General features: G+C 46.5%; 1 protein-coding gene across 2 annotated transcripts; it reads right to left on the bottom strand.

Moving 5' to 3' along the window:
* Nucleotides 1-3,802: 3,802 nt before the first annotated feature.
* Nucleotides 3,803-21,780, bottom strand: LRATD2 (LRAT domain containing 2). Of its 2 annotated transcripts, none has more exons than XM_087706687.1 (2): nt 21,343-21,780; nt 3,803-8,389 (listed from the first exon to the last, which is right to left on the bottom strand). In XM_087706687.1, the coding sequence occupies exon 2, from the start codon at nt 8,382-8,384 to the stop codon at nt 7,479-7,481; it is 906 nt and encodes a 301-aa protein (XP_087562813.1). In that variant the 5' UTR covers nt 8,385-8,389; nt 21,343-21,780; the 3' UTR covers nt 3,803-7,478. The 2 variants fall into 2 exon arrangements, with proteins under 2 accessions (XP_087562813.1, XP_087562814.1); XM_087706688.1 differs by having other exon boundaries at nt 3,803-8,386.
* Nucleotides 21,781-21,928: the final 148 nt, after the last annotated feature.

Here is a 21,928-nt window from a genome sequence, read left to right as displayed (position 1 = left end):
TGGAAACTTATCCAGGAGGGATTCCAACCTAGGGGAAACTTCCAGACAGTGAAAACAATTAATCAGTGGAACAGCTTGCCTCCAGAAGTTGTGAGTGCTCCATCACTGAAGGTTTTTAAGAAGAGACTTAAAAGCCATTTGAAAGCAATCAACCAATTGAATAGCTTGCCTTAAGAAGTTGTGGGTGCTCCATCACTGGATACTTTCAAAGAGACTGGACAAACATTTGTCTGAAATGGCGTAGGATCTCCTGCTCCAGCAGGGGGTTGGACTAGAAGACCTTTGGGGTCCCTTCCAACTTTATTATTCTATGTTCCATTTTTCTGAAATGGTGTAGGATCTCCCTGCTTGAGCAGAGTTGGACTAGAAGATCTCCAAGATGGTGGAGGTGGTACCTAACACCCACATAAATTAAATCCAATAGATAGTAAATATAGAAATATTTGTTGGAGGTGCAAGGAGGTGGTTCAAACATATAAACATGTGGTAGTATCATGATAGTGCACAAAAATATGGGACATGGTGTTTAGAGAAATTAGTGCACTTTTGAATGTAAATTTAGATATGTCATCGAGAATTGCATTACTCTTGCTGGTGGAAAAACGGGATATAAATGAAACAAAAAAGGAATAGGTTGTAAATTTGATACTGGTAGCTAGACTAGTGATGGCTAAATATTGGGGACGAAATTGGGACATTCAAAGAAATGAGTGGTATAATCAAATTTGGAGTATGGCAACAAATGATAAATTAACAACAGAAATTAAATTTTAAAAAGGGATGATTACAGCAAGCAATTATAATGAAATATGGGGGGGTTTTATAAAAACAGTGTTGGTGGAAGGCAAAGCTCAAGAATATATGTTGTTTTGGAGGGACTAAGAGCACAATTGGAATATATTGTATATCTTTTAGTTGTTATAGAAGAAGAAAATATAAGAAAAAAATGGGTCTCCGGGGTGGGGGTGCTTTGTAATATTTGTATTTTTCCCTTTTTTTTTTGTATTTATATGTATACAGTATGTACTATGTTTGTATTATTTGTATCTAAAATAAAAAACAATTAAAACGAAGATCTCCAAGATGCCTTCCAATTCTGTTATTCTGTTATTATTAAGTGGCATGTAGAGATATTCTCTCCGCCAATAGCTTTACCACTTATTCATTTAAGCCTGCTATTCCTTTTAAGAAAGGAAATCAATTGCTGAAACGCGACCCTTTTAAAACTGTTCTAAAAAGTTGACTTTACCTTTGGCCTACATGAAAATGTAAATTTCAAACCATCGGTGAGTCATCTTTTTTAAATGCTACCCAAAGCTGTGTGAAAAGGAGAGACAAGGTAGGTCAATGTCAGTTTGATAATTTAAAGTCAAAAGCCCGAACCAACCCATATATTGCAATCTTTTCCAACAAAATGTGTTCCCATGTTGCTAAACTTCGGTTTTTCTGAACCTTGGTTGCATGGCTTTTTGAGATGATGAGAAATAAGTACTTTTTTAAAATTAAGAACTGCAAAAATAATTGCATTTTTGAGAGACCGCCTGCTGCCAATTACCTCCCAAAGACCCATTAGATCTCACAGATTAGGCCTCCTCCGGGTTCTGTCTACTAGCCAATGTCATCTGGCTACTACCCGGGGGAGGGCCTTCTCTGTGGCGGCTCCGGCCCTTTGGAACGAGCTCCCCGCAGAGATTCGGACCCTCACCTCTCTCCAGGCCTTCCGAAAAGCCGTTAAAACCCGGCTGTGTCGGCAGGCCTGGGGTCGATGAGTTCCCTTCCCCTCTCAAATTGTGTGACTGTTGGTTGTTTTACATGCCCTGTATTTTTTGTGTAGTTTTTGTGTTTCCCTTCCCCTCCTTGGGTTTGTGTGCCGCCCTGAGTCCCGCTGGGAATAGGGCGGCATATAAATAAAATGAAACTCAAACTCAAACTTTAAAAAAACCCATAGCTTATTTGAGCAACCCCTAGATATGGATAGTGATTTTGAGGTTTTCCAATTGTTGCTGAAGAATTTTCAATATTAGCTGTGCCAACTAAGACTTCAACAAATCTGAAGAGCTTGTCCCAAAGGTGCTTTTTCAAGAGGCAACTGGACCTTCTTGTTTTTCTTTGAAGATGTTTCACTTCTCATCCAAGAAGCTTCTTCAGCTTCAGCTTCTCTTCAGAGCTGAAGAAGCTTCTTGGATGAGAAACAATAACAATAGCAGTAGCAGTTAGACTTATATACCGCTTCATAGGGCTTTCAGCCCTCTCTAAGCGGTTTACAGAGTCAGCATATTGCCCCCAACAACAATCCGGGTCCTCATTTTACCCACCTCGGAAGGATGGAAGGCTGAGTCAACCGTGAGCCGGTGAGATTTGAACAGCCAAACTGCAGTCAGCTGAAGTAGCCTGCAGTGCTGCATTTAACCACTGCGCCACCTCGGCAAAACGTCTTCAAAGAAAACCAAGGAAGTCCAGTTGCCTCTTGAAAAAAGCACCTTTGGGGCAACCATGACCTGGATGACGGAGAATATCCACAGACATTTGAAGAGCTTATTTCTTTATTCTTATTCTTTAGAAAATTAGAAATAGCTGGATGCTGCAGTCTTGGTCCAACCCTCAGGAACAATGGAGCGGACAAATCTAGAAAGCCTCATGTAAAATCGGGATATAATAAGCATAGTAATTATGCTGGTGGGTGCCTATAATAAAGCTTTGACTGACAGTATCAAACTTGCTATCAGCAGAATGCTTATATACCAGATTCCTTGTTTTCATTACAGAATGCACAATATGTTCAATGAACAGTTACATCATAGATTTTGCAACCGTATAAAATAGGACATTACAATAATTCTCGAGTCACAGGTCAAGGTAGAGGCTGAATGGAAAATGGCTTGCTTAAACTCACCTTGCAAGTTATTAGGAGACAGCCCATCCTTTATAACCTCATATCTATTCTCACATAATCTTGAGCAAGGCAACCACAAAGGACCAGGGGAGACATGATAGCAGTGTCCCAATATTTGTGGGGCTGCCACAGAGAGGAAGGGGTCGAGTTATTTTCCAAAGCACCTGAAGGCCAGACAAAGAAGAATGGATGGAAACCAGTTCACTCCCAGTTGATCGTCAGCGCTACCAGTTCACCCAAACTGGGAGAATCCTACTCCTGTCTGTGTCCAATCTGGATGAGGATGTCACTATTTGTGGTTTTATTTTTAAACAAGGTATTTTTCCTCGTAAACACAAATCAGTTTGATGGTAGGAAAAATGCTGTTGTAATCACCTACATGGATTTTTTTTTTTTTAAAAAAAGTGCTCCTTTTTCAACAAATTGAGGGTGGAATTACATCTTTTGACCTTCACATAATTTTGTGACCAAGATGGCAAACAGAAAGCTTTTATAAAGATAAGATGATGTTCTGATGTTCTTCAATAATGTCTGACCACATCAACATAACTATGGGAACTACTTAATAATGATAATAATAATAATAATAAACAAAACATCTCAGAATTTTTGAATGATTTGTGTCACTATACTTCAAGAAATAAATTTGGTCTGAATTTGACCAGCTGTCCAGCAGTGAAAAAATATTCAGAAAACGAAGATCTTGTCTTTAGGAAGAAAAATGGTAAATTAGTTCTTTCCCCTTTAACTATCTCTAATATTCTAGGCAGAGAAAAATATTTTCAGTCACTTTACAATTTAGTACCAAAGAGATAGATTTGCAATGTTTGACACCTATCGTTTCTTGTACACTTTATTTATGATCTAGAAAATACTTTTCGATTACCAATGACAAAAATAAACAAAAATTGATTTGGAGGATATATTTCTCTGTGAAAATAATACAACTTTCAAAAATGTAAATATTTTCATGATGGAATTCCTTTCAAAAATACTTGTAAGAAAATATCATTTTACAACCACTATTACATAGCGAAATAAGTTTTGTTCTCTACAAAATTCAGAATCATTAATAACTAAATATCAACTCTGAAGCTAGGATACAGTTGCTGGATTTAACAGGAAGAACATCATCTTGGCCTCTTTTAATAGCAGTAAACATTTACTGGTTTTTAATGAGTTCTCCATGCTGATCAGTCTTAAAATGGAAATGAAGTCCTGCTTGTGGTGCATTCCTGGGAAATAGATGCAGATTTTTTTTTCCACTGCAAATTTTCCTATTATGGTGACAGCTGTAGAAGCTTTGATGAACATCCATCAGAAGTGCCTCCAGATGCCCTCACCAGTACTGCTTAAGGACCTGTTCTGCTTGTCAATAGCCAAGTTCAGTACGTTCAGATTTTGTGCTTTAAAACATACAATATTGCATATGAGCTTGACAATTGCGGTATGCAGAGCACATACCTCAGAATAACATCACGTTCCTAAAAAAAGACACCGTTTCCAACACAACAGATATCTCTTTGAGACCTTTTATCAACTCCGCTTATCGCAACTTCTGAACTCTTAGAAGCAAAAGGGGGGGGAGGGAAACCAAATTAGCGCTGGATTATCTCACTTTCTGCATCACTTGCTTCCCTCTTCCTTAATGCAAACAACCGCACGGCGCATTAGCAGAATAAACCAAAGTCCTTGAAGTTAAGTTGGTCTTTGTTTGGTATGCAAGAAATTTATGGGCTGACAAATGGCAGGTTATACCCTCAGCAGAATACAGTACTGTAGCAAATTCCCTGGATTGCCCCACTTTAAGGTGAGGAATTGAGGGGGGGGGGACGGATGAACCTGGCTTGGGTGTCCCAGTATATAGGAAGCTAAAGTGAAGGTAAACTAAGCAGCAATAGATAGAAGGAATCAAATTATTGTACATTTTTCCCTGCTAGGCATTTTTCAAAACACAGGAAGGATTTTTTTGGGGTGTGTGTGTGAAGGGTAGGACTTTTTGGTAGCAAAACAGTCTTTCGTCACGTGATTACTGACTTCTGGCTGAATGCTACAAAAATGGACAACAGAGAGTGTATCCTTATAAGAGCAAGGACCATGAGCCTAAGCTCATTTCAGATGATCAGTGATTTGTCTAAAGTGATTTGTGGCTCCGTCTAAGCCACCGCTGAAACAAACGAAGTGCAGAGTGAAAAAGGAGCAAGACTTTGTATCACTGTCTGTCCTTCAATTATCAACCCACATCCATGTGTCGCTTACTCTAGTGGAATAACCAACCACCAAACATCAACTCAGCCCTATGCCAAAGATGGTAATCAGATGCATGCGGTTAAAAAGTATCCCTTATATCAGTGTTGGCAAACCTTTTTACCACTGAATGCCAAAATGGGAGCGTGTGCGGGCGCAGGGAAGTGCCGGAAACCAGAAAAGCACGCACATAGGGAAGTGCTAAAAACCAGAAGAGAAACTCCCTGGCGCGCATGCCACTTGGTCTTCTGTTTTCTGGCACGCATGCACGCATGAAGACCAGCTGGGCAGCAGGCATGTGCATGCTGGTAACCGGAAGCTCAGCTTCCCAGTGCACACATGCGCAGCGGGGAGCTGCTCTTCCAGTTTCTGGCACTCCCACGCACATGGAAAACCAATTGGCCGCTGCGCACGTGTGCACCAGAACCCAGAAGAGCGACCGGCGATGGCTGGCATGTCCATAGAGATGGCTCTGCACGCCACTTCCAGCACGCCTGCCATAGGTTCACCATCACAGCCTTATATGGTTTTGCAGCGAAGAGGTAGCAGAGAATATTGTCTGCTTTAAGTGGTGGTTAATAATTGTTAGGCATGTTTTAAAATGCTGCTTAGTTACACCAAACACCTTTGCTTCCAAATGTGCAACTTTACTACTCAAAACAAATCAGAGGCTTTTATGAAAAATCAGCCATTAGCAAGGAAGTTAACAGTCTATTGATCAAAACACACAACTCTTGCTTCTTCTATTTGCTGATCGGAATGAAGATAATAAATTCCTAGCTACAAAGCAACTCCTGAAGCACCCGCTCCTAGTTAATGCATGCGGATCAGTTTTGTTTTATAGGATTGGCAAACTACACAGCTGCAGTTTCATGTTAGCAGCAATAATGCCCAAGCAGAACTTTTTACCAGTTCTCTTTTTTATAATTGTGGCTTGCCAACAAGGCAAATCTTTGAATCTCCCCCATTTCTACAAGGGGAACGGCTGCTTTCTCTTTCTTGCCTTAACAATATCCCTAGAGGAGCAAAAGTCCACCAAGAAAAAAGAAAGCATCAATGGAGATCAGCTTGAGGGGCTGAAGGCAGACATTTCCTAACCTGAAAATGAACGTGTACCATCCCTTTCCATTTTTCCCTATTGTTAATGGGGAGGATGTGTTTTGCTGACGTACTGACAGAATGAAACAAAAAAAAAAAAAACCTGAAAAAAATATACAGAAGATGCCGGGCTTCTGAAATCAATGATTTTATACATAAAGAAATAAGATAAAACAGACTGGAAGAAAAAGGGTTTCCCCCCCCCCCCCTCCAAATGCACTAACAGCCTAGTCCTCAGGCATTTAAGAGTAAAAATAAAACCACCAGCTTCACTGCCTAGGAATAAAATTCATTTTTCAAAAACATTGCTCATCTCTTGTGCCACCTTTTCCAACAATATACAATATGCCCAAACAGTACTTGGATTTGTAGCAAAATTAATCCTGCTGTAACCACTGGTGCTAAGAGGGTTTAGCTGCCTTCCCACTAAAATGACTTTTAAAAAACCTGGCTGCCCATGGCTTAACTCAACTTCACCGTAATTAAAGGGGGGAAAAAAGTTTCTTGGTAGTTGGCTCCTAAATGAAAAACGGCAGCCCTTATTCCAGGGTAATTCCACTCCGCAATCCCACTTCTGTGCAAACAGTTTACATCCCTCCACACCATCCAGAAAAGACCCTTCGGTCACCGCCAAGAAATGCTACTTCTGCTTTGCAACGTTGCCAAATCCTTTACCACAAGCAGGCCAACCTTGTGACACCCCCCCCCCCAAAAAAAAATGCACAATAATTTAGCCATTTAAACCTCACAGAGATATCTGGGGACGGGAAGAATGGAAGACCGTAACAAGCAAAAGGAAAGGGGGAGAGATTCCAGAAACGCCAAAGGATAAAAAAGAGGGATGGGGGGGAGGGAGGGAATGACCTTGCTATAACATTGAATCCCATCACAGATGCTGGATCTTGTCTCAATTTAAAACAAGCGAGAAGCTCAAAGTAGGGGGAACAGGGGTGCAATTTGGGAAGGGAGAGAGGGAGAGAGACAATGCATAAAAAGAGCGAGTGAGGCAGATCTTCCTGAGATTTAACCCTCAACCGTACAAACTTGCTGGTTTGAAGCAAGCACCAAAGGAGTTAAGTGCTGGAGGACCGATGCTTTAATCAGCTTTGCCCCTTTCCTTCACATGGGATTGGAGTCAACCTGCAATGGAAGAGCCCAAGGGGTTTATAACAGCTCAATTTCGCAGGATTCAGTTTTAATCCGTCGCCAAGGTTAAGCAGCCAAGACTGTGCAAGGACTGCTACTCAGCAGCAGTCCAGGCACCTGGCTTGCCGTTAGCACCACCGTCTTCGTTGTCGGCCTCGGATGCCTGGAGATGGCTGGACAATTCTTGGATGACGGCTACTTTCCCGATCTGATCGTTCCTTCGTTTCTCCATAATGAGATCTTCCAGGCTCTGAAACTCCAGCGTGTGACTGCGTTTGTCCCCCAGCTGGATCTGCAACCGGTAAGGTTGCTTCCCTATGCGCAGTTCGCCCCCGATTTTGAACTCGCGCTTGCCGTAACGGCACCAGGCGGCAAAACACTCGGAGTTCCTCCAGCTGAGATCCTGGTCTTTGCGGCCCACCTGATCCAGGGCGTTCCGTACCACGCTGGCGGGGTTTAGCGGTTTGTAGCGGTACAAGTGGTTCGCGATGCGGCCCCGTCGGCCCTGGCTGGCGTCGGTGAGAAAACTGTTCACCACTTCAAGTCTGTGAAGGTGGACGACTTGGAAGTCTCCTACGTACACCGCCCAGTGTGGGTACTGGGCCTGGCACACAAATTCTATCAGGTCGCCAGCTTTGCACTTGTTCAGTAGGTTTTCTGGCGTGTAAGTGGTGAAATGGCCCCCTCCTCCTCCTCCACCCCCACCCCCTACCTCACCAGACGAGGTGTGGTCTCCAGAAAAACTTTTCTGATAAATGCACTCGTCCCGGTAATAAATGGAGCATTCCACTTCGTGAAGTTGTGGGTCATATGGTTGTGACACGGGGTGTTCCCCACTGAGCTCCGCTGGGTCCTGCTGAGGCTCGACATCATCATCATCGTTGGAAAATATGTAAGAAACTCCAATTCGGGGACCCTCATCTCGGTCCATGCCGGCTGGGTCGGCCGTGGGAACCTCTCTGTAGTTTAAATGGGTCAGTTTCTCTACCTGATTCCCCATGCCTGCTGAAAGAGAACCAAACAGGTATTAGTACAGGTATAAACGAATGAGGAATAAATCAAGTAGATCTCCCTAAGTCAATCTCCTGGCCATCTTTTTTGGCAGGGTTCCTTCAATGGCTTACGACTGCCTTCCTGCTGATTTTATTTCAACCTAGCCTTTTGATATAGCTTATAGCAGGGGTGTCACACTTGATTTCATTGAGGGACACATCAGGGTTGTGTTTGACCTCCGGAGAGCCAGGGGGGAATGGCCAGCTCGACTTTTAGTTTAGTTTAATAAAATTTATATGCCGCCCAATCCCAAAGGACTCCGGGCGGCTTACATAAAAGACAATTTAAGAAGTAGTAAAAATTTAAAAAGTAGAAGTTAAAACACAACACACACTCAACCGTAATGGGGCTGGACCTCATTCAAGAGGTCAACAGCCCCAGGCCTGCCGGAAAAGCCAGGTCTTAATAGACTTTTTGAAGGCCGCGAGAGTGGGGAGGGTCCGGATCTCTGGGGGTAGATCGTTCCATAGGGCCGGAGCAGCTACAGAGAAGGCCCTCCCCCGAGGAGCCGCCAAACGACGTCACTTGTAGAGACAGAGGAAAGGTTACGTAAAGGCATGCGCAGCAAACTGCCATGATCTCAGCAGCTGGTTACCTCAGATGTCTATGATCTCACCTCATTAGCAGCACCAGGCAGTACCAGGAAGTATCTAGATATGTGAGAATCTACCCTGGCTGGGATGTTCTTAAAAGATTGTCAAGGAGGATACGCCAATCGCTATGCTGTTGCTTATATGCCCTTTGCTTTGCTTGTAAAAACTGTATAAAAGAATAAACTCTGCAAGGGCAGAGAGGGCATTTGGGATGAACCCTGTGATGTCTGGTCTCTGAATCCATCAGTCACTCGTGTCAGGAGGCAACTGTGAGGGCCCGAGCACTCTGCCAACGAAAATGGGTTCCCAAGCTCAATTTTCAGCTGCGACGGCCTCCTGCAAGCCTCTGCCAGTGAAAACGGAGCGTGGGAGGGCCAAGCTCCATTTTTGCTGAGAAAGGCACCATGGGCCGGTCCTTTGTGGGCCAGATCTAAGTACCCCATGGGCCGGATTTGGCCCGTGGGCCTTGAGTTTGACACCCTTTGCTTATAGCAATGTCACTTAGACTTATAAATCACTTCACAGTGCTTTATAGCTGTCTCTAAGCAGTTCAGAGTCAGCCTATTTCCCCCAAAACATCTGGGCCCTCATATATAAGTATATAGGACCTCTTATAGACTTGAGGCTCTCTAAACTTTTAGATTTTTGGGGTAATTCTACAGTCAGCAAGATTCCTCCTGCTTCTCTTTGTTGAAGGTGTAATGCAGAGTAAAGGTAAAGGTTCCCCTCACAGATACATGTTAGTTGTTCCCAACTCTAGGGGGCAGTGGTCATCTCCATTTCAAAGCCGAATAGCCAGCGCTGTCCGAAGACATCTCCGTGATCATGTAGCCGGCATGACTAAACAGGAAGGTAACAGCACGGAACGCTGTTACCTTCCTATTTTTCTACTTCCATTTTTTACGTGCTTTCGGACTGCTAGGTTGGCAGAAGCTGGGACAAGTAACGGGAGCTCACTCCGTTACGCGGCGCTAGGGATTCGAACCACCGAACTGCCAACCTTTCTGATCGACAAGCTCAGTGTCTTAGCCACTGAGTCACCACATCCCTTGTAACGCAGAGTAAAGCAATGCCAAATAATGTCTTTCAGGTATATTTGGGACTAGCCTTCCCTTCATTTTTTTTTTAAAGGCAAATTCATAGAGTTAAGCCACATCCTCAGTGACAGCACTGAACCAATGTTCTTCTCTCTGTCTCTGTCTCTGTCTCTCTCTCTCTCTCCTTAAAGCCACCGTCATCTTGCTTGAGCCCCACTGCAGATATATGCCCCCCACCCCCGGCATGCAACTCCAAAGTACCTTAAAAAGGGACCAGTGAGGATGACGCTATATAACACACACCTTGACTATTTTTCTTAATAAAAAGCAGCTGGAGGGGGCAGCATTGAATAGATGAAGAATCTCATGTTCTTTAACGGATTCTCTTTTTTCATTCAAAGTTGCTGGCTGAGGAAAGGGAGAAAACTTTAAATTGGGGAAAACACCCACCAGCCAAAAAGTCCCTTCCTGCATCCTTACAACTAAGAGTGGGCTTCAAAATTGTTAGCAAGGGGTTCTCTGCCCAGTTGCTGGGTGGGCGTGGCCTAGTTGACCTAGTGCATCATGGCCAAGGAGGGCATTTTTGCCCACCCGGTCTCCAGAGGCTTTTTTTGAGCCTCCGGGAGGGCAAAAAAGGTCTCCCCAGACTCTGAAGGCCCTGTTTCCAGCCTTCCCAAACTTCCGGTAGGCCCATTTTTCGCCGTCCCTGAGCCTCCATGCATACCCTGGACTTATCTGCATCTAAAACGGGTTGCGTGGGGACTCCTGGGAGGGGAGGGGCAGGGTGGGCGAGGCCAGCCAGGAGTGGGATTTGGGGGTTCTCCAAACTGCACAGAATCTTAGCTAGAGGTTCTCCCGAACCCCTGCGAACCCCCAGCAGCCCAGCCCTGCTTACGACCCTCTCACCCTGGAGTGCAGGACAGCCCTGCTCAGGCATTACATCCTCAACTTACTACCACAGTCGAGACCCAAATATCTGCTGCCAAGCAAGACAGTTCTGAAGTGAGTTTTGCCCCATTCTATGACCTTTCTTGCCATGGTTATTAAGTGAATCGCTGCAGTGGTTAAGTTAGCAACACGGTTGTTAAGTGAATCTGCCTTCCCCCGTTGACTCTGTTTGCCAGAAGGTCGAAAAAAGGCGATCATGTAACCCCGTGACACTGCAATGGTCATAAATATGAGTCAGTGGCCAAGCATCTGAATATTGATCACATAACCATAGAGATGCTGCGGCCCTCGTAAGTGTGAAAAATGATCATAGGTCACCTTTTTCAGGGCCATAGTGACTTTGAATGGTCGCAAAACAAACTGTCGTAAGACAAGGACAACCTATAGCGCAGAATAAAAAGTTATGAAGGCACGATTGCTGTTAATCTAAATTACTAGACCTGTGAATCTACGGCTCAGCGCCCTCTTTGATGGTACGTGAGCTGTTGCCCCAGTTTACCTCTGACGCGCATGCACATACATCTCCCGCCAGTCAGATGGCCTTCAGGTCTCTGCCGCACATACATGGGGGGGCACACACATGCACGGGAACACATGCGCTTGCACAGATGGGCAGAGCACATATGAGGGGTTCACGTGTGCACACACTGGGGGAGTGTGGGGGGGTCGCACACACAAGCAGGGGGTCATGCATGCATGCGTGGAAGGGCAGAGGGGTGCATGTGCATACATGGTGACGCGGGGGGGGGTATGCGTGTGCTTTCGACACGCGATGACCAAAAAGACTAGCCATCACTGTACTAGGTTATCCGAATCTCTTGGAAGAGATGATTTAGAGCAGGGTTCGGCAAACCTAAACCCTCAAAGAGCCATTTGGACCCCTTTCCCACAGAAAAGAAAACACCGGGAGCCACAAAGGTCCTAACTGGAAGCCCCCTGTTCAATTCTGGAGCTGACCAGAAGTTCAGTTTCCCTCATTATAGTCTCCTCCTAGCATGGCATACTTTTTCCTCTACCTGTCATAACCGAAAGCCCTATCAATTATGGAGACAATTGGAAAACCCTCCCCTTGCCACAGAGTTTTCTCCTGGCACACTGTGCTTCTCTCTCTCTCCACCCCGCCCCCCACACTGGAAGCTCCTCTCAAAATTGTGGGGCCGAACGGTGACGGAGCCGCAGCAGAGGGAGGAAAGAGCCACATGCGGCTCCAGAACCGCCGTTTGCTGACCCCTGATTTAGAGAGTATGCAGAAGCTGTACAAAAGCATCACCCACTGCCAATAATTATAGCATCTGGATTCCACCCCCACCCCGCAACCTTTCCTCCATTCACTCTTGCATAGCTGCTTTAAAAAATCTGTTCCTGGCTGTCTTCACAAGTGACGTGAAATGCATGGACAGGCAGGCAAGAAGGCAGGCAAACACCAGCAGCTAAGAGCAGCTTCTGAAGCCACTGCAAAAACCTGGGAAAACCAACAACACAGAAAGCAGCATTTCTTACACACAAAAGCACACAGGCATTTTCTGATAGGGATGGGAGAGCTGCTTCTACCATCCTGGTCAGGGATCTCGGAATTCATCTGATCGCGATCCAGACTTTTGTGAAAGGCATCTGGGGTTGGGAATGCTTGCTTGGATTTTTATCATGCTGGCGTGGGACTCTGCAGGTTTTTGCCCACAGGGTGGAGTTGATTGTTGGAGGGAGAGAAAAAAAAAGGAAAAAATTCTGTACCTGCTTAGGAAGGAGTCCTCTTAAACGTGAAGCCTTTGGAGGGGGTGCTCAAGGTATATACAGGTAGTCCTCGACTTACAACAGTTCATTTAGTGGGCGTTCAAAGTTACGGCGGCACTGAAAAAAAGTACTTATGACCTTTTATTTATTTTTTTACAGTGGTAACCTTTGTAGCGTCCCCGGTCACATGATCAAAATTCAGCCGCTTGGCAAACGGTTCATATTTATGACGGTTTGTCCCGGGGTCTTCTGAGACCTTCCGACAAGCAAAGTCAACGGGGAAGCCAGATTCACTTAAAAGCCGAGTGACTAGCTTAACGACAGAAGGCTAGAAAGGCTGTAAAAATGGGGCAAAACTCACTTAAGAAATGTCTCACTTGACAACACACATTTTGGGCTCAATTGCGATCATAAGTTGAGGACTACCCGGAATTCATCCCCAGGGGTTTTGGTTAGCCCCCGCCAGACTTCTATGCTTATTTGATTTTTTTTGGGGGGGGTGTTAATTGGTCATGTGATGATAACGTGGCTAAAGTGAATGGGGACTCCCTCTCTTGACGTGGCACCCATGCCGCCCATAAATATACCCTCAAAATTCCAGATGTGCTTGTAGATCCACAAGGAGACATGGCTCTCTTCTCTGTAATTTTAATTCACCTCTCTATAACCGAGACCAGTACAGAATAACAGAGTTGGAAGGACCCTTGGAGGTCTTCTAATCCAACCCCCTGTTCAAGCGGGAAACCCTATACAGGTAGTCCGAGCCTTACAACAGTTCGTTTAGTGACTGCCCAGAGTTACAACAGCAGTGAAAAAAAAGCAACCTATGGCTGTTTTCTCTCACGACCTTTGCAGCATCTTCATGGTCACATACCGTATTTTTCGGAGTATAAGACGCACCGTTTTCCCTCAAAAAAGAGGGTGAAAATCTGGGTGCATCTTATACACTGAATACAGTATTTTTGGCCTCCCGAAACCACACCCCCTTTGCAAAAATGGCCATGCATAGCCTTTATGAGGCTTCCAGGGTGCTCCTGGGGGCTTGGGAGGGCAGAAATGAGTGAGAAATAAGCCATTTTTGCTCACTCCCCCCTCCCAGCCCCCAGGAGCACTCTACAAGCCTCCTAAAGGTTATTCATAGCCTTTCTTTTAAACAAAAAACAGGCCTGTTTTTGCGAAAAATGGACCGTTTCTTGCTCGTTTCCAACCCCCCCCCCCAGCTGCCAAGAGCACGCTACAAGCCTCCTAAAGGCTATGCATTTTTGTGCATAGCCTTTTTTTGTGTGTGCAAAAAGGGGCCATTTTGGGGAAGTCTGCAGAGTGCAAAAACTTTTTTTTTAAATTGCCTCTTCAAAATCTTGGTGCGTCTTATACTCCGAAAAATATGGTAATCAAAATCTGAACGCTTGGCAACTGGCTTGTATTTATGACAGTTGCAGTGTCCCGAGGTCATGTGATCCCCTTTTGCAACCTTCTGACAAGTCAGTGGGGAAGATAGATTCACTTAACAACCGCTTTACGAACTTGAGTGCAGCGATTCACTTAACGAGCGTGACAAGGAAGGTCGTAAAATCAGGCAAAAAGTCACTTAACAAATGCCTCGCTTACAAAAGAGAAATTTTGGGCTCAACTGTGGTCGTAAGTCGAGGACTACCTGTAATATATTCATGCTGGAAATGAGGCCAATAAACATTGGTTTAAAGCCATCTAGAGGATTCTCAGCCAAGGTAAAGAGTTGGGCCAAGGGTATTTTTGGATGATGGCTCTGTCTCCTTCATGCTGCATAAGAAATTATGAGAGAAGTTATTCCCCCAGGACTCTCCTGAACTACAAATTCATTAGGTGGCAGATATTTCCATACGCAACGTTAGGAGGCCAGGAGCTGCCTTTGTTCAAATCAGAACTTCGTGGGACATCTTAAAAAGGGACACTTCCTTCTGAATGGGAACAACTCGGAAACCTTTACTAGTTTTGCTGCATAGGATTCAGTAATCGCTGATGGTTAAAACGGGAAACCCATCTGATAAAGGAGAATATTTGTAGCTCCAAGTGCTCTCTGAATTTGGTTGGGGTTTGGTTTTTTTGCAGATGTTTCGTTACCCAAAATAGGTAACATCATCAGTGCGCCCATCAGGAACCCATCTACGAGCCCTGGTGGCACAGTGGTTGGAGTGGAGTACTGCAGGCTACTTCTGCAGCCTGCCGGCTGCCAGCAATTGGGTTGACTCAGCCTTCCCTCCTTCTGAGGTCGGTAAAATGAGGACCCAGATTGTTGGAGGCAATAGGCAGACTCTGTAAGCCAGGGGTATCAAACTGTGTATCTTCGAGGGCCAGATCAGCATTGCAGTTCTCCTCCGTGGGCTGGTTGGAGGGGAGACAGGACAGATGCCTCCTGCAGCATCCTGCCAGCCAAAATACAGCATGGGGGTGTGTGCTTGTGCCCTCCTCCTCCACACCCCATTTTCATTAGCAGAGGCACCCTGGGCCGGTCCTTTGTTATTTCCAGGCTGGCCCGCGGGCCAGACTTAAGTACGCTATGGGCCAGATGCAGCCCATAGGCTTTCAGTGACACCCCTGCTGTAAACCGTTTAGAGCAAGGGTCCCCAATCTTTTGGACCTCAGGGATGGTTCCACCACAAAACCGCGTTCGACTAAAGGGCGCTCGACGAAACCGCGTAGCTGACGTCATCACAGCGCAACAACAGTGCGGAGAAAAAAGCACGCTGTAAACGCTAAACCTAAAATTAACCCCTAAACCTAAACCTAACCCCCCTAAACCTAATCCTAAACCTAACACTAAACCTAACCCTTAACCTAACCCTAAACCTAACCCTTAACCTAACCCTAATCCTAACCCTAATCCTAACCCTTAACCTAACCCTAACCCTAACCCTAACCCTTAACCTAACCCTAAACCTAACCCTAACCCTTAACCTAACCCTAACCCTTAACCTAACCCTAAATCTAACCCTAAACCTAACCCTAAACCTAACCCTTACCTTAACTTGAATCGGCTTGCTTTAAAAGCGCTATTTAAAGCGCCCTTCTTTCTCCGCGCTCGCTGTTGTCGCCCTGTTGATGACGTCAGCGACGCAGTTTCATCGGGCGCGCTTTAGTCGAGCGCGCTTTTGTTGTGCCACGCTCAGGGACCACTAAATTTATAATTTTAAATCCCGCGGACCACTAACATTATCTGCCTAATGACCGGCTGGGTAGGCATGCCAAAGTGGTCATGTGATTGGGTAAGCATGGTCAACTCAATGTCACTCACGTCAAGGGGTACCACGCCAGCCTCTACGCGCCACTCCTCGTCCGCCCGTCCGGGCTACTTAGAGCCCCAACAGGAAGCAGTTGCTGGAGCTAAGCATTCACCATGTGAAAGAGTCGGCAAAACAGCTGGCTCAGTTCAAATTGGATCTGACCGAGAAGGAGGCTCAGCAGAAGCACCTCACTGATTACTATGAGCATAGGCTTTCCAAGCAGAGGGAAGACCTGCGGTAGTGCAAGACCAGGTACCGGCACCTGGAGGCTCAGCGGGATGAGATGGTCAGCCAGTTCCAGGCCATGACGCAGTCCCACTGGAACGAGGCCCTCCAACTCTTCACCACCAGCAGCACTTCCCTCCTGCCTTCATCTAAAGCCCCCCACCAGGAGGCTGAAGCAGACCCCTAGTCGGAATTTCTGCCCCCCTCCATCCCACACAAAAAGACCCCAAAGGGGGAGACTCTCTGCAGCAATATAAATTTCCATTGCATGTATCTGGCCCAGAGACAGTAGTTTGAGGACCCCTGATTTAGTGCAATAGAAAAAATGCAAATAACTTTTCTGCGGACTACCAAACTTTTCTCGTGATCCAAGGACCACCAGTTGGTGACCGCTGGTTTAGAGAGGGCTGTAAAGCACTATGAAGTGGCATATAAGCCTAAGTGTTATTGCTATCCGAAGCTACAAAGCTTGAGGTGGTTAGATGCCTGGTTTCCTATTTGCCCGTCTATTAGTTCTGAACATTATCCAGCAGCCAGCGAGGAAAATGTTTCATCCTGCTGATGTCTCCATCAAGAACTTCCTTGCAAAATTGATATTTGCAGGCAGCCAGTGGGGGAATGACTTCTCTCAACAGGAGTGCTACCTTAATCGGATGCACTTTTCTCAGGACCCCGGCAAGGAAAAACAGGCTCAACCATTCTCTTCCAAACCAGCTGCCATCCTTCCCATTGATCCCCTCCAGCGGGAGCCACTCTCTGCTTTCTTTTTTAGCAATAAGGTAAAGGTTTCCCTCGCACGTATGTGCTAGTCGTTCCTGACCCTAGGGGGCAATGCTCATCTCCGTTTCAAAGCCGAAGAGCCAGCGCTGTCCGAAGACGTCTCCGTGGTCATGTGGCCGGCATGACTCAACGCCGAAGGCACACAGAACGCTGCTGCCTTCCCACCAAAGGTGGTCTCTACTTTTATACTTGCATTTTTTGCATCCTTTCAAACTGCTAGGTTGGCAGAAACTGGGACAAGTTAACAGGAGCTCACTCCGTTATGCGGCGCTAGGGATTCGAACAGCCGAACTTTCTGATCGATAAGCTCAGCACTTTAGCCACTGTGCCCCATTTAGTAATAAAGAAAACCCTAAATGTCACGAATTCCTTGTTCCCTGGCTGGATAGGGCATAAAGGTAGATACAGTAGCTCAGCCAGTGGAGATGACGGCCACAGAGAGGAGGAGCATTGGGAGAGAAAGGTGCACACACCGCCTCGAGAGACACAGGCAGTGGCGGGGTGGGGGAGGAGGAGTATTTGTCAGCCAAATAGCAGAAAAGTCTTTAGGGTAAGTTGCACGTGGCACGCTGGGAAAGGGAGGGAGGGAAGCAGACACAACAGCAGACTTTCCCACCTGTTGATGACAATGAAGCTGCAACAGGCAAACAAAGAGGAAGATAGAACGAGGCGGTAGGGCAAAGCCCACAGAGACTCGCTTTGCGCACCAGGAGCTGAATGAAAGTCAAAATTGCTTGCTGAAACCTAGCAGGAAGTAGGAAACCTCCACCTTTCTCAATAGTTTCGCTTTGCCTCGAGGTGGGGTGGAGGGGGGTGGAGGCGTAGTTTAAAGCCTTTGTAGCGATGGGTGAAGGCAGCCTGAACTTTTTTTACGGGAGGATCACAGAGGACGGAGCGGAGGTGTGATCTGTCCTCACTTCCTCCGAGACTAGCAGGTGCAAAAGCCCCCACCCCCATCCCCAGAATACGTTAAAGAGAATCTTTGAGCAGCTCAGCAAGTCCCACGGAGCAGGAACAGAAGGCCGCCTCTACATATATGTAGATATGTAGATCAGTATTTCCCAACCTTGGCAACTTGAAGATGTCTGGACTTCAACTCCCAGAATTCCCCAGCCAGCGAATGCTGGCTGGGGAATTCTGGGAGTTGAAGTCCAGACATCTTCAAGTAGCCAAGGTTGAGAAACACTGATGTAGATAATTAAAACTAAAGAAAAAAACAACGGCTACCAACCTGCCTTCCATTGAGGACCTGCACACTGCACCAGTCAAAAAGGGGGCCATGAAAATATCTACAGACCCCTCACATCCTGGACATAATTTTTTTCAGTTTATACCCTCAAGATGTTATAGGGCACTGCATACCAGAACAACAAGGACAGCTTTTTCCTGCTAAACCAATAATTACCTCAACACCAGTGGTGGGGTTCAAATAATTTAACAGCCGGTTCTCTGCCCTAATGATTTCTTCCAACAACCAGTTCACCAAACTGCTCAGAAAGTTAACAACCGGTTCTCCCGAAATGGTATGAACTGGCTGGATTCCACCACTGCTCAACACTGTCGAACTATTTACTGAGTCTGCACTACTACTAATCTTCTCATTGTTCCTATCACCCATCTCCTCCCACTTATGACTGTAACTTTGTTTTCTTGTATCTCTATGATTTATATTGATTGTTTCCTAATATGATTTGACTGCTTATTTGTACTCTATGACTATCATTGAGTGTTGTACCTTATGATTCTCGACGAATGTATCAAGATGAATGTACATTGTGAGCACATGCACCAAAGACAAATTCCTTGTGTGTCCAATCACACTTGGTCAATAAAGAATTGTATCTAGTTACCTATCTATCTCCTACAAACAATGTCACTTAAGGTAGCCTATCCTTCAGCCGAGGAGAAAAGTTACAGTGAGTTCTACAGGACTTGGATACCAAGTAGTGGGAGGATAGCGAAGCTTAAAGAGACTGCCTCCTGCCAATTACCTCCCTACGACCAATTAGATCCCACAGATTGGGCCTCCTCCGAATACCATCCGCTAGCCAGTGTCGACTGTCGACCACTCGGGGGAGGGCCTTCTCTGTGGCTGCCCCGGCCCTTTGGAACGATCTCCCCGTGGAGATCCGGACCCTCACCACCCTTCAGGCTTTCCACAAAGCTATTAAGACCTGGCTATTTCGGCAGGCCTGGGGCTGATGAGTTCCCAGCCCCACTCGAATTTGTTGTGACTGTTGTTTATCTTTTTAACTTGTCTTTTTGTCTCGTTTGTTGTTTGTATTCCCCCACCCCCTCATTTTGGTTTGTTAGCCGCCCTGAGTCCCTCGGGAATAGGGCAGCATACAAGTGAAATAAACATTTCCAAACAAACATAAATCACCATCTTAGAATAGACTTAAAACTCAGAATAACTTGTCACTTTAAACCTACAGCAACAGTCATACGCTAAAATGAAATGTCCTTGCATACAGCTCTCAAAGGGCCAGCCACCTCCAACATACACTACATAAACATGAGAAATAAATGAAATAAAACAAATATGATTATACCCACATATATTATATGACACAAAGAAACAACACAGTCTAGATGGATGTATACATGTAACATGGTGAGGGGAAAAATATCTTGTGAGTTTACCCGATGGATAACATAGGAAACAAAAGCAGTTACAGAATCTGGCAGTCCTACTAGAAATACTTTTTTAGAAATCTGGCCGAAAAGTAGAGACGACCAGCTTTCCACAAAGAAGAGGATCAAGGCAGAGTGAGTTTATAGCTTTATGCCTTTTGGGGAGTAAATCCTACAGGGCAGCAGAGGTCAGAAGCCTGCAAACGAGGTTCCCACGCAATATAAGTAGGTACCATTAAAACGAAAGGCAAGAAAGAACATTTTCTTCTTCAGCAAGAACATTTAAGAGAAGGCATTCTAGAATCCCTGTTTCTCCCAACTGCCAAACAGTTGTTTATAGAGGAGGCAGAAACAGGTCAATACCGTATAAAAATAATACGGAGGTGAGAAAACCACAATAATAATTTAAAAAATTGCATTTTTTGTTCTGCCAGACCAGAGCAAAATCACTCCACATGTGCTTCCAGATTGCCACATGTCACCCACAACCCTGTGCAGTAGGGCAGGCCTTTTATTAGAGGCCAGTCAACGTTAGTCTGGGACGGAGGCCAAGAATAAAGTCGAAGGCCACCCAAAATCCCAGGAACTCTTGCAAAAGGCCAAAGAAACATTGCAAATAAAAAATACTGAGTTCAAATGGAAACTCATGGAAGCTTGATCCCCAAAAGGCAACAGGCTAGAAAACAGGAGATCCCGACTTCTAATCTTGCTTTACTCGCACAAAAACCTAATTGGCTGCCTTTGGACCCATCCCTTCCACCCTCCCTCTCTCTCTCTCTCAGCCCAGCCCACCTCAGAGGGTTGTTGTGGAGAAAATAAGAAGCGGAAGGAAAGCTGGCTACCTTCACCGCCTTCCATAGTTTATAAAAACAATACACAGGATCATGTAAAAATAAACAAACCCATCCATAAACCAATGCCTTGTTTTGAGCCCAAAAGCAAAAAGGAAGAGGCACATCCGAAGGGGGCTTTTTTCAAAGCAACTATTTGAAAGAATCAAAAGGTTGTCCAAAGCTCAAGCAAAGCTTCCTATCAGTCAGGACAATGAGCCAGTGGAAATGGCTTGGCTTGCCTTCAAAAAAAAACCGTGGAGGCTCCATCACTGGTGGCTTTTAAGAAGAGAACTGGACAGCCGCTTGTCTGAAACGGTAGAGGGTCTCCTGTCAGAACAGGGGGCTGGACTAGAAGACCTCCAAAGTCCCTTCCAGCTTTATTCTATTTGCCTTCTTTGGAAAGAGGGAGGGAGGGAGGGAGGGGGGGGGGTGTAAAGGACATTATATGCCTGCAAATCCACCACTCTCCTCTCCAAACGTTTGCTCGATTCCCCGGCCTTTCATTGACTCCTTGCCGCTCGGAAACTTTCTATAACGGCGACTCCCTCCCTCCCTCCGCGCCCCTCCCCCCCGTTTCTCCATCAGTTTCTTTCTTCAGCACCTGGGATCCAAGTAAGGGAGGGAGGAGGAGGAGGAGGGAAGGGCTCCTGCAAGCCCAGGTGAGTCCCACTCACCTGGCTGGCTGGCCGCCTCCTCAGAACAAACAAACCGTCGAGCAGCCCAGGTGCGCCGGGTTGCTGCCGTCACCTGATCCACTCCCCATACCTGCCCCCGCCTTTCCTCCTCCTCCTCCTCTTCTTCCTCCTCCTCCTCCGTCCTGAGCGGCTGATCGATGGTGGAGGCAGGACGGCGCTGGAAACTTACCAGGCGGCGGGGTTGCTTGGCGGGGCTGCGGCGGCCGGGAGGAGAGAGGCTCGGACTCCGGGGAGGGACCGGGAGGGACGTAGAGCCCCCAAGGCTGCTTGTTCCACTTGCCGTCCCCCGTCGGGCTCTTCCTTCAGCCGCCGATCGCGGCCAGCCCCGAGTTGCCGTTCGCCTCCTTCATGGTCCTGGGTTCCTTTGGCCGCTGGCCTGAGCAACAAGCGAGAGAGCCCCGGCTGCGGTTGGGGGGGTGGGGATGGGAGGGGGTTTGAAGGGGGGTGGCCCGCCGGCGGGAAGCACCCACCGCCCCTCCGCGGCCGTGGGAGCGTCCCCCCGGCGTTTCCAGGCAGCCCCGCTCGGCTTCTCCTCTCCCCCGGTCCGCGGCGGGGCCACGCGCTCCAACGGCAGAGCCCGGCGGCGCCAGGCGCTTCCCTCCGCCGCCGCCGCGTGCCCCGCTCTCGACGCAGCGCCGCTCGCAGCCAGCGGAGGGAGCTTTCCTTCGGGGGCGGGAGAGGAGGAGTTAAATCCGTTCCCCCCCCCACCCTCCCACCCCATACATACACACTCACACACACAAACACACCCTCCT

The sequence above is a fragment of the Thamnophis sirtalis genome, unplaced genomic scaffold, assembly GCF_051295495.1.
Source record: "Thamnophis sirtalis isolate CommonGarterSnake01/CBP01778 unplaced genomic scaffold, rThaSir2_p1.2 scaffold_2, whole genome shotgun sequence".
In the NCBI taxonomy this organism is placed as follows: domain Eukaryota; kingdom Metazoa; phylum Chordata; class Lepidosauria; order Squamata; family Natricidae; genus Thamnophis; species Thamnophis sirtalis.
Note: the sequence above shows the minus strand (reverse complement) of the source record. Positions and strands in the feature narration are given on the sequence as shown.